Genomic DNA, 12,683 nt, shown 5'->3' with positions numbered 1-12,683 from the left:
AATAAGAGCCTGCATATCACTTATAATTAGATTCATTTATTTGACACTTGTCAATATAACAATTTACCACAAACCTGTACTGTAGTCAATTTAACATAATGAACCTTTGGTTTTCAGATGTAAGAACCTTTTTTAAACCTCCTCACCTTAGTTATATTGACATTTCTTGGTTGTAGTGCCTTTCACCTTTCTAAATCCAATCTGAATCCAACTTTCTAGTGGGATCAAGATAATCCAGATTTGTGGGATGGAAACTATCCTAACCACTACCTTCGAGTTTTGAAAAATGCTAAATGACCTACATTCCCTGATTAAAGGTCAGATTGGATTAACACATCCTTATCTGGCGGATCAGAATCCCATTCTTACATTCCCTGATTAGAGGTCAGATTGGATTAACACATCCTTATCCGGCAGATCAGAATCCCATTCTTACATTCCCTGATTAAAGGTCAGATTGGATTAACACATCCTTATCCGGCAGATCAGAATCCCATTCTTACATTCCCTGATTAACGGTCAGATTGGATTAACACATCCTTATCTGGCAGATCAGAATCCCATTCTTACATTCCCTGATTAAAGGTCAGATTGGATTAACACATCCTTATCCGGCAGATCAGAATCCCATTCTTACATTCCCTGATTAAAGGTCAGATTGGATTAAAAACACATCCTTATCCGGCAGATCAGAATCCCATTCTTACATTCCCTGATTAAAGGTCAGATTGGATTAACACATCCTTATCCGGCAGATCAGAATCCCATTCTTACATTCCCTGATTAAAGGTCAGATTGGATTAAAAACACATCCTTATCCGGCAGATCAGAATCCCATTCTTACATTCCCTGATTAAAGGTCAGATTGGATTAACACATCCTTATCCGGCCGATCAGAATCCCATTCTTACATTCCCTGATTAAAGGTCAGATTGTATTAACACATCCTTATCCGGCAGATCAGAATCCCATTCTTACATTCCCTGATTAAAGGTCAGATTTGATTAACACATCCTTATCTGGCAGATCAGAATCCCATTCTTACATTCCCTGATTAAAGGTCAGATTGTATTAACACATCCTTATCCGGCAGATCAGAATCTCATTCTTACATTCCCTGATTAAAGGTCAGATTGTATTAACACATCCTTATCTGACAGATCAGAATCCCATTCTTACATTCCCTGATTAAAGGTCAGATTGGATTAACACATCCTTATCTGGCAGATCAGAATCCCATTCTTACATTCCCTGATTAAAGGTCAGATTGGATTAACACATCCTTATCTGGCAGATCAGAATCCCATTCTTACATTCCCTGATTAAAGGTCAGATTGGATTAACACATCCTTATCCGGCAGATCAGAATCCCATTCTTACATTCCCTGATTAAAGGTCAGATTGGATTAACACATCCTTATCTGGCAGATCAGAATCCCATTCTTACATTCCCTGATTAAAGGTCAGATCGGATTAACACATCCTTATCCGGCGGATCAGAATCCCATTCTTACGTTTTCAAAAATGTAACATTTAATACTATCAGATAGTGGTAATCGGATAACTTTTGAAAAACCGTCCCCTGAAGACCTTTCTGGAACATGGAAGGAAAAACAAAACAGAATCACTGTTCGTTAACAGAAGTAGTGTTTTCAGAATGATCAACAGTAATGACGAGATTAAGACAAAGTGATTGTTGCTAAATATACAGTTTATTAAGGCTTGATTTTTTCTAAAGGAAAAAATATAATAAACCAAGATAGAGCTTTCAAAACCTTACAGGTTGATCCCACTGATATAGCTAAAGTGGTTTACTTGCAAGTCTATACAATAATTCATTGTATTAATATTTGTTTTATATCACGTCATTATTCCTTTAGTGTAGTAGACATATCCTTTACTTTAGAACCATACATATGGCCTTCTATTGCAGCAAACAACTCGACACGTGCATGTAAGTCCTGAACTATAGGCATCACATCCATTTCATGCTTCTTGACCGAAAGAAAAACAGCAATGTCTATAATCTCAAGTGGCTTCCTCCACTTGTCTCCTTTCCTTCATCTATACGGGTGTGAAAGACAACTTGTGGAAGAAAACACCATAGAAATCACCCACCCCATATGGCTTTAACTCCGTTTTCACATTACTGCAGATGGAGGAGAGGAAGGAAGCCCCTTTAGACTATTGAGATGCACCCGGACGTCCCCTGTACGAAGTCAAAGGTCATGTCTCCAGACATACAGGGGCTACACTACACCGGCCAGGGAAAAGAGCAGCTACGCAACATCTGAGACTGGGCTGTGTGGTGATACACAAACATCCAGCAAGTCTGGAACTGATCCAGGCACATGGCAAGAAACAACGCTGTTACAACTCCATGAACACAAAAGATGTGGGTTCACACTACAGCAGTGGAGGCTGGTGGAAGGAGCTATAAGAGGACGGGCTCATTGTAATGGCTGGAATGGAATCAATAGAACGATATCAAACATATTGAAACCACGTTGGACTCCGTTCCAGTTATTTAATTCCAGCCACTACAATGAGCCCGTCCTCCTATAGCTCCTCCACTGATGTGCAGTAAGAGTGAGGGACAGCATTCACATCCATGTCTCCCTCTTGCTCACACACACACTGTGATGTCACAGAATTCCAGGTTTAATGCTCAAGTCAGAATAAACCTACAACACAAGGGAGTGGACTGAATGGCACACAGAACAGTTTATACCCCGTTTCTCTGTGCAGAATGGGAATCCAGCATGTCTGAGATCAGTAAGAGAACAAAGGAAATACTGCTGTACTGTCAATAAAGGAACTGTACTGGAAAGAAATCGTTGTGCCAACCATTACTCAAAAGGGTTGTATAGTGTTTAACGACAATGTAATCAAGGTTACCAGACTGTGATTGCAGCCTGCATGATTGCACATTGTGGGCTATTAATTAGGGATAATTGGGATAATTGTTTATCATTCAATGTTTAACCACCAATCAATCTTGATGGATAGATAATTCCTGATTACCACTGACTTATTTTCAATGACTTTGACCAACAAAAAACACAGAAACCATATTTAGTTCTTATTTGTTTTCTTACTCTTGATAGTAAATCAGTTGCTCATTTCAGGTCATCTCCATGACTACAGGCTCCTAAGTTAAATCTTAGCATTAACAAGAGAATGAGATTTACAGAAAACACACATTTTGAGAAGAAAGTCAAACAAAACAGATTAAGACAGATTTATGATGAACGGATAATTAACCCAAGTGATTTTTCCAAGTAGAGAAACAATTCATTCATATGTAGCAGTTACAGCACATCATTCCAACTATAAAATAATTCATTTAAAATGGTGAATGCTACATTTCTCTCAGACTGGCTTGAGTACGTGAACATAATCTCCTGATAATGACACAACTTCTTCAAGACAAATGTCATTTATCAAAACAAAGTGGAAGGGTGTTAGGGATGTAAAATAGTATCATTCAGATGGTGAGAGCTTCATCGTCGTGGAGGACACCCATCAGTTACTTCCTTCCCAGAGGCCTTTACACACTTCCTCCTTTGAAATGTCCCACGTCTGACTTCAGACTATCCCTGATTTCTCCAGCACTGTCAGTTAAAGATTCTTTTGACAAGTCATCAATGACTAGAAAACAAAATATTAAGGCTCCAGAAAAATCATCTTTCTGAACTGAAAATTGTCAGTAGTAAGCCATAAAATATAGACTTTGTTGAACTTGAATGAAAAATAGATAAACCGCTGAAGTCTCATTATCACACACAGTTCTAAGTCCGAACATTTTTTGCCTTTGGGATCCTCCAACCCTGTTGGCACAGTTAAACCTCTGAAGGATGACAACACCGCCCCCCAATGGACAAACAGGGGCAGGACACGGCAGTTCCTGATTGTACAGAAATATAAAGTGGCAGATATTCTCTCTTCTCCTTGGTGCTGTCAAACCCTGATTCAATTCGAGGAAGAGTTATTAGGGAGGGGCCAGGAGAGGTCGAAAACAAATCCAGGAAGAGTTATTAGGGAGGGGCCAGGAGAGGTCAAAAACAAATCCAGGAAGAGTTATTAGGGAGGGGCCAGGAGAGGTCAAAAACAAATCCAGGAAGAGTTATTAGGGAGGGGTCAGGAGAGGTCAAAAACAAATCCAGTCTGACGAGAAAGAGTATATGGGAGAGAACGTAAAAAAACGAAGTCAACCAGAACTAAAACAATGTGATGGTGGTGGCTAGGTAATACATGAACTCAGCTTGTTATCCCTGCACAAGAGGTGATGGGTGGTACCTGGGGCCGGAAAGCGCAAGTCTCCACGGTGGTGGCAGAAATTCACCAGGATTAAATAGAAAAAAAAGAACTTTTTTTTTTTTTAAATATAATTTCTGAATTATTCTGTCTCTTAAATCGAATGTCCTAGTGTAACTGTTGATCAAGCCAAGGATAAATGTCTTCTACTGCTGTTTACTCCTGTTTTGGCGCTCCTGTGGGGAGACAAGAGAAGGACATGAATAACATTGAAAAACACAATCGAAACATCAGTGACCAAAATGTTCCTTCCACCCCTCGTCATCATAACAGTAATGTCAGATTCCTGTTGAAAGACAGAAAGTGGACATGTACCTGTTCCAGCCGAGAACGGTTCTGGATGGGTGCAGGCGGCTCAAATGTCTGACAGCGGGAGTACAAGGAGATAAGAGAAGTCAGTTACACACACACACACACACACACACACACACACACACACACACACACACACACACACACACACACACACACACACACACACACACACACACACACACACACACACACACACACACACACACACACACACACACACATCTTATGAAGAGGGCTATGAAATGATAGGCTCTATATCAGGGCTCTCCAAACCTGTTCCTAGAGAGCTACCGTCCTGTAGGTTTTCCCTCCAACCCTAATCTAGAGCACCCGATGCTAACAATTAGCTGGTTGATAAACTTAAAAATCAGGTTAGTTACAACTGGGTTTGGAGTGAAAAGCTCCAAGACGGTAGCACTCCAGGAACAGGGTTGAGATCCCTGTTCTATGTACCAATGACGTTCCATCTTCATATTCACCAAGATGATAACTAATGTCAATCAAATGTTTACCAACAACAAAGGATTGTATTTGAAACAAACACTTCTGGGAGGCAGGTTCTTTAGCATCCATAAAGCCTAGGAGTGGATGGACAGGATTTAACAAGACAAGTGTATCTAACACACCTTGCGTACCTCCTCCTCTTCCTCCTGCCTCTTCTCATAGTGGGAGAAGTCGTCGAAGATGGAGGTGGTGTGCTTGAAGCCCACGATGATCTTCATCACCTGCTTGGCCTTCTCCAGAGGGACCTCCTGAGTGTCCCGGGAGTTGGTCACCGGCTTGTTGTCGTTGTTCTCCAAGCGGATGTGGCGCAGCTGGCTGTTGGGCACGTCCTTAACAAACAGCCAGTCCACGTCAAACTTGCCCTTCCACTTGTCCTGCGCCCACACGCCGGCACTGGTCCCGTAGTCCACGGACGAGCGCATCTCGGCCACGCCGCAGAAGTGGCCGCTGCCGTTGACGCTGAACAGCAGGTAAACGGGTCCTTTGCCGTTGAGGCTGCGGAAGGCCCCGTCCAGGCGCTTGTTGCCGTGCTCGGTGCTGCACCAGATGGAGTACTTGATGGAACGGTGGATGTCGTCCTCAGAGTAGCTCTTGATGATGAACACACGGCCGTTCTTCAGGTTCCACTCAAACACCCTGGGGTTGTAGCTGTGGGCGGCACGCAGCTTCTCCAACACCGGGTGGTTCTCCACTCCACCAGGGACAATACCGGCAGAACCAGGGGGACCACCATTACCTCCGCTGACTATGCCAATCATACTGCTACCGTCCATGCCGGCCCCTCCTTGTCCGTATCCAAGGTTACGGTTGCGCGGGGCGACCCAGCGGGTCTGGGGAGGTGGGGGTTGGGTCTGGTGTTGGTAGGGTTGAGGAGGGTGCTGGTGGTGTAAGGCCATGGGCTGCATTTGCTGCTGCAGCAGGGACTGGGGAGGGGGCTGCATGGGGTTCTGCTGCATGGGGGTCTGGGGCTGCATGGGGTGGCCATGGGGCATGCTCATAGCCTGCTGCTGCTGCATGGGGGCTTGGGCCACTTTATTCATAGGCCCCTTGTTGTCCCAAGTGCCAATGTCCATGTTGTGTTTGATGGGCGGAGGGGGCAGGGTTCCCCCAGGGCTGGGCATGCCTGGTTTCACCTTGGTCTTCAGCTGCTGGGGTTTGGCCGGCTTACTAGCGATGGCCGCCCAGGAGGCGGGCTTCGGCGGGGGCATACCGATAGACGTACCCCCGTTCCCCTGTGCCACGACCGGCGGTCCACCAATCACAGAGCCCACAGCCTTGATTCCTGACCCCTGGCCTGTGAGGTCACCACCGATCTTCAGGCCAACCATGCCCTGCTCCAGGCTGTTCATGCCAGGGGCCTTGTTGAGGGTGTCGCTATGGAAGCCTGTCTGGCCGTCAGGCACCAGTGTGCCACCCAGGGAGCTGGGAGGGTAGCTATAGCTGCCACCGTAGGCTGAGCTCTGAGTCTGCTGGCCCTGGGAGCCACTGGTGCCCCAGGCGGAGAAGGTCGGGTTCTCAGGGAAAAAGTTAAAGCGGTGGGGGTAGATGCTGCTGCCAAGCCCTCCAGGCTGGCCAAACACGGTGTCGGGCATGAAGTGGTGGTCTCCATTGCTCAAGGGTCCGTAGGGGGTGAGGTAAGGGATTGGGGGGTCTCCACCGGTGGACCAGGGGGCCTCACTGAGGGGGTAGGGGAAGCCGATGGAGGGGGCGTAGTAGCTGGACAGGTAGGGGTCGGTCATGGACTGGTAGCTGCTGTTCTGTGGAGGTAGAACAATTACAATAATCTATACCCGTTATGTAAAAAGTTGTTTCATTAGTCTTTTGGTGTTTGCTTCACATTATGCAGCAATAATAAACAGTAAATGGTAAATGGAAAGAACATGGACCCAGAAGGCCAAAACTGGGGGGTTAAAATAATGGCAATGATGAGAAAGTAATACCAAAAATGTAATTTTGCAAAGGCAGATTTGTTCTGTGAGAGGAGCAAAATGAGGCCCTCACTGGAAACAATCTATCGCCCCGCAACAAACAAGGTTATGAGATATTTCTGGCATCCATTTTAAATGAAAAACTAAGAGAATAGAGGGTACAAGTTAGAAGGCCACATTTAGCAACTAAAAATAAAAAACATAAAACGCTATCATCTTCTGCATATCAACCGTCTTGCCCTCTACTAAGTGAAAAGCTAGGTGACAATTACATTCCATTAGGATTCATGTGAGGAAATAATGTCAGCGTCATTTGGGCATAGAGAAATTCCATATTTCTAAGGCTTTCAAGACACTTCAATCTTAATATGCAACACCTGACAGCTTTCTTCTTCTGGAAACATTGATAATTTTGATCCACTGAAAACCAACTGGAAAATGTAGGCCTAGCCCAGGTATATTCAACTCTTACCCTACCAGGTCCTGAGGACAGCTGCTTTTCTGTTCTACCTGATAATAGTTCTACCCACCTGGTGTTCCAGGACTGAATAAGTCCCCAATTAGAGGGAACAATGGGAAAAGGCTGTGGAACTGGCTTTGAGTCCCAGATTTGAATTTGAGGGACCTAGCCTATGTTGGGGAAATCTGAAACCTTGATATAAAGAGCTTTAATAACCAATCACTTAAAATCAGTCTGATACAAATAGAGACCAACTCTTCCAACTGCAGCTTCAACACACAAACTGCCACCCCCCCCCGTCATGTACATTCAGAATTGAATAATAAGAAAATGTAAACATTATCCCATGAAAGACTGGTTAGCATTATCACCTGCGGCCAGTCACGCACCTGGGTTGATTGGCCAGTGAGGTACGGCTCGAAGTCATTGTCGTGGACAGTCTCCTTCTGATGCAGCGAACCATTTTGCACTGAAACGACAACACAGGAGTTAGGATTTTTGGCAAAAATAAAAATCAGGAATGATTTCTATCTCCACAATAACAGGTGAGGGGCAATGCACTGTCAGTTCAGTGAAGGGCATTTGGAAGTGTGCTTAGTAGGCAGCCTTAACACTGACACTCAGCATGCGCGTGTGGTGTCATCCTCCACAAATAACCTGCCTGCATCATCGTGATATGACTGACAGCCACCTGGCACATGCTAGGAGACCCGTCGGATCCTGGAAGTGAATCAGGCAGTGACCTACACCCCTCCAGCAGTGTCAGTATGAGTCAAGGCCTGTGCTGTGTGTCACTGCCTGACTGCCTCAATGTCTAACACACAATTAAAAGGCTAGTCACAACACCAATCAACGTCACAGCCTACCAGCAGTGAATAATCAGCGAGTCACTAAAATGTGCGTGTGTAGAGAATTTGAGGCTGGTTTGCATACATATATTCTGAATAATATCTGGTGTGCAGTCTAAGTTTGTATGTTAAAGTCAACTCACCCAGAAAGTATGGCAAAATGTTACCTAATAAATCAGCTGGAATTGTGCACAACAACTTCCACCAATAATCTATGGCAAACAAATTTAGAATAGGCTGTTGACTATTGTTTAGCTAACTGACATACAAAAGGTACCAGGCTAGATACTCTCTTCAGCTAGGCCGACACTATCTAGATCAGATAGGTGTCCCGCGAGGTGAAGCTGTAACTGTGTGCTGGGGACTAGAGACCACCAGCGCAGATCAAAAATGTACCCCAAGTAGCTACCTACTCTAAAAATATTTTTTTAAAGTTGAAAAAAGGTTATTGGGCTGTCCTTGTGGGTTCCTGAGGGCTATCCTACGAAGCAAGCTAAATCTACTCGGGGTTTTCTAAAGCTAACCAGTTTCAGTTAGCTTCACATTCCAGCTCAGGCTTCACCCATACTATGAGAGTGGACGTTGCTCTTCCGCCTGCTGCTAACTCTAGCAGGCCTGTAACTGTGCGTGCACGTCACACATACCTAGTTGAACAACAAACTCTACATTGAGACAATGCTGAAACATCAAATCAGGCTTTTATAACATATCGTTAATGCTGACTTCGGTGTGCTTATCAATGCACAACCACATGCACCTTTTCCCCCTCACTCGTATCGATTAAATAGTTTTCAGTCATATAAAAGTGCTACTGTGCAAAAAGTCACAAATGCATTCGGTCATTACTAAATGTGTAATATGATAATGTTAAAATACCAACAATGTGTTATTATTAAAATATTTAAAATCAGTTGTCCTTTGCAAGATGGAGAGAATCTGATTTTTATTGATCCTTAACTCGTGGCTCAGTCATTTCATTCAGGCTATGCGGAGATAGCCGTGAGTTAGCCTGCCCCTGAGCAAGTTAGATCTGAAGGACTCGTTGCCATAGAAATGTGCCTGGCTAAAAGGTAAGAGGCTTTTGTTAAGAGCCACTCATTGATTGTGGTCCGGTTTTGGAAACATAAGGAACGCATCTTTCATCAGCAAGAATATTTAAAAAATATATATATATATTTTTAAAAAAAAGTTAATTACTACACACATTTATAGGGTTAGGGTTCCTACACGGCCATATCTCCATGTAACACTGCTTGTTTACCGAAAACAGATGGAAGATAGTAGACAACCTGTTCTAATTAGCTATCAGGTGTTCCCCTCCGAACACCTGTTCATAAACAGAAGACGGATGCCACAAACATGTTGTCACTGAAAAACAGTGCCGAGGGATTCAAACGAAATGTTGGTTATTTTGGGTTTTTTGAAACAACTATTTTACCAATGTAGGCTCAATTATTTAAATTTCATTTCATTCAGAGTTTTTCTGTGAACTCAATACACAGTTTCTCTAGAGATAAATCGGATCAAGCCCATTGTGCGATGTAATATAGAGTTAGAATTTCCAACAGGCCAATATTTAACAGTTTAGCGCAGAAAACATGGTAATTAGGTACAATGACCATAATCCATTGTGTGCCTACTTATCCAGTCTGTGTGGGGCTGACACAGAGGGAGAGAAGAGGCAGAAGATGGACAATCGAGAGGGTCTCTCTACCCGATAATACATGATCTAAGTGATTTATAGTTGCTATTCAGGAGTCATAAGTATGCCTTATTTACTTTGAACACTACAATTGTTATTGTCAGACAGCAGCTCTGAGATTAATTGGAATGAAAGTCATCAAATAAAACAAATGCAATATACACAAGTGAAATATTTTAAAGTAAATAAATGGTTAAGTAGGGGATAAACGCCAACGTTCTGTACATTACCTTGGAAATAATGGACGATGCAGCGGGACGAGGTGGAGCAGAGTCCCTTTGTAGAGTTCATTTACCAAGGTAATGTACAGAACAGAAGTGTTTATCCCACTGATACCAGAGTTGCCAAAGAAAACAATGTGAAAGCACACAAACTAGAGGTCAACAGATTCATTAGGGCCAATTTTAAGTTTTCATAACAATTGGTAATCAGCATTTCTGGACGCTGATTATATTGCAATCCACGAGGAGACTGCGTGGCAGGTTGACCACCTGTTACGCGAGTGCAGCTAGCGAGCATTAAACTTATCTTATAAAAAAAACATCTTAACATAATCACTAGTTAACTACACATGGTTGATGATATTACTAGTTTAACTAGCTTGTCCTGCGTTGCATATAATCAATGCGGTGCCTGAAATTGTGTCACTTCTCTTGTGTTCATGTCTAAGCAGAGTCAGGGTATATGCAGCAGTTTGGGCTGCATGGCTCGTTGCGAACTGTGTGAAGACCATTTCTTCCTAACAAAGACCGTAATTAATTTCCCAGAATTTTACATAATTATGACATAACATTGAAGGTTGTGCAATGTAACAGTAATATTTAGACTTGGGGATGCCACCCATTCAATAAAAATAAGTAACGGTTCCGTATTTCACTAAAATAAACGTTTTGTTTTCGAAATGATAGTTTACGGATTTGACCATATTAATGACCAAAGGCTCATATTTCTGTGTGTTTATTATTATTATTAAGTCTATGATTTGATATTTGATAGAGCAGTCTGACTGAGCGGTGGTAGGCAGCAGCAGGCTCGTAAGCATTCATTCTAACAGCACTTTCCTGCATTTGCCAGCAGCTCTTTGCAATGCTTGAAGCACACCACGGTTTATGACTTCAAGCCTATCAACTCCCGAGATTAGGCTGGCAATACTAAAGTGCCTATAAGAACATCCAAAACGTTGAGGTATATGAAATACAAATGGTATAGAGAGAAATAGTCCTATAATAACTACAACCTAAAACTTCTTAACTGGGAATATTGAAGACTCATGTTTAAAGGAACCACCAGCTTTCATATGTTCTCATGTTCTGAGCAAGGAACTCGCTAGATTTTTTACATAGCACATATTGCACTTTTACTTTCTTCTCCAACAATGTGTTTTTGCATTATTTAAACCAAATTGAACATATTTAATTATTTGAGAATAAATTGATTTTATGTATTATATTAGGTTAAAATAAAAGTGTTCACTGTTCATTCAGTATTGTTGTAATTGTCATCATTACAAATATATATAAAAATTGGCATCGTCTTTTTTTGGTCCTCCAATAAAATCGGTACCGGCGTTGAAAAATCATAAATCGGTCAACCTCTAACATAAACGGTAGAAATACTGATTTTTGTTGATTATTTCATTTTTAGAAACAAATTCGTACTCATCTTTTGGTTGCGTGATCCAGTCCTTCGTTTGATTAGTTCGATATTTATGCAACCCAGATGTTTGTTCTTTATGTTCCGTTGTCATGCTCAGTGGCAACATTCTTATTCCTTGCTTGCTGCTAGCTAACCAACTAGCTACGGCTAGTCACTAATGAAATATTCCTGGTCGCATACACATATTTAGCAGATGTTATTGCGGCTGTAGCGAAATACTTGTTCCTAGTTCCAACAGTGCAGTAATATCTAACAATACACACAAATCTAAAAGTAAAAAAATGGAATTAAGAAATATTAGGATGAGCAATGTTGACGCCGGAGTGTGTGTGTGAGATTTATATATATATAAAACACACACAAAAAAAGTTTGGGGTCACTTAGAAAAGTCCTTGTTTTTTTGTCCATTAAAATAACATCAAATTGATCAGAAATACAGTGTAGACATTGTCAACTGGCAGCTTCACTAAATAGTACCCACAAAACACCAGTCTCAACATCAACAGTGGAGAGGCGACTCCGGAATGCTGGCCTTCTTGGCAGAGTTGCAAAGAAAAAGCCATCTCAGACTGGCCAATAGAAAGAAAAGATTAAGTTGGGCAAAAGAACACAGACACTGGACAGAGGAACTCTGCCTAGAAGGCCAGCATCCCGGAGTCACCTCTTTACTATTGACGTTGAGACTGGTGTTTTGCGGGTACTATTCAGTGAAGCTGCCAGTTGAGGACTTGTGAGGCATCCGTTTCTCAAACTAGACACTCTAATGTACTTGTCCTCTTGCTCTGTTGTGCACCGGGGCCCCCCACTCTTTCTATTCTGGTTAGAGGCAGTTTGTGCTGTTCTGTGAAGGGAGTATTACACAGCGTTGTACAAGATCTTCAGTTTCTTGGCAATTTCTCGCATGGAATATTCTTTATGTCTCAGAACAAGAATAGACTGAAGAGTTTCAGGAG

General features: G+C 42.5%; 1 protein-coding gene across 3 annotated transcripts in view; it reads right to left on the bottom strand.

The window, feature by feature from the left end:
- Positions 1-1,693: 1,693 nt before the first annotated feature.
- Positions 1,694-12,683, bottom strand: part of LOC124045613 (YTH domain-containing family protein 1-like) — a 15,282-nt gene continuing 4,292 nt past the window's right edge. The window contains exons 3-6 of one of the 3 annotated variants that reach the window (XM_046365027.1): positions 7,896-7,993; positions 5,268-6,893; positions 4,633-4,680; positions 1,694-4,493 (exon numbers count right to left, since the gene is read on the bottom strand). In XM_046365027.1, coding sequence (XP_046220983.1) covers positions 4,464-4,493; positions 4,633-4,680; positions 5,268-6,893; positions 7,896-7,993 — 1,802 coding nt within the window. In that variant the 3' untranslated portion in view covers positions 1,694-4,463. Of the gene's footprint in view, positions 4,494-4,632; positions 4,681-5,258; positions 6,894-7,895; positions 7,994-12,683 lie in introns of all 3 variants that reach the window. The other 2 variants (XM_046365026.1, XM_046365028.1) reach the window with 2 other exon arrangements.

This window comes from Oncorhynchus gorbuscha, linkage group LG10 (genome assembly GCF_021184085.1).
Source record: "Oncorhynchus gorbuscha isolate QuinsamMale2020 ecotype Even-year linkage group LG10, OgorEven_v1.0, whole genome shotgun sequence".
Classification (NCBI taxonomy): domain Eukaryota; kingdom Metazoa; phylum Chordata; class Actinopteri; order Salmoniformes; family Salmonidae; genus Oncorhynchus; species Oncorhynchus gorbuscha.
Note: the sequence above shows the minus strand (reverse complement) of the source record. Positions and strands in the feature narration are given on the sequence as shown.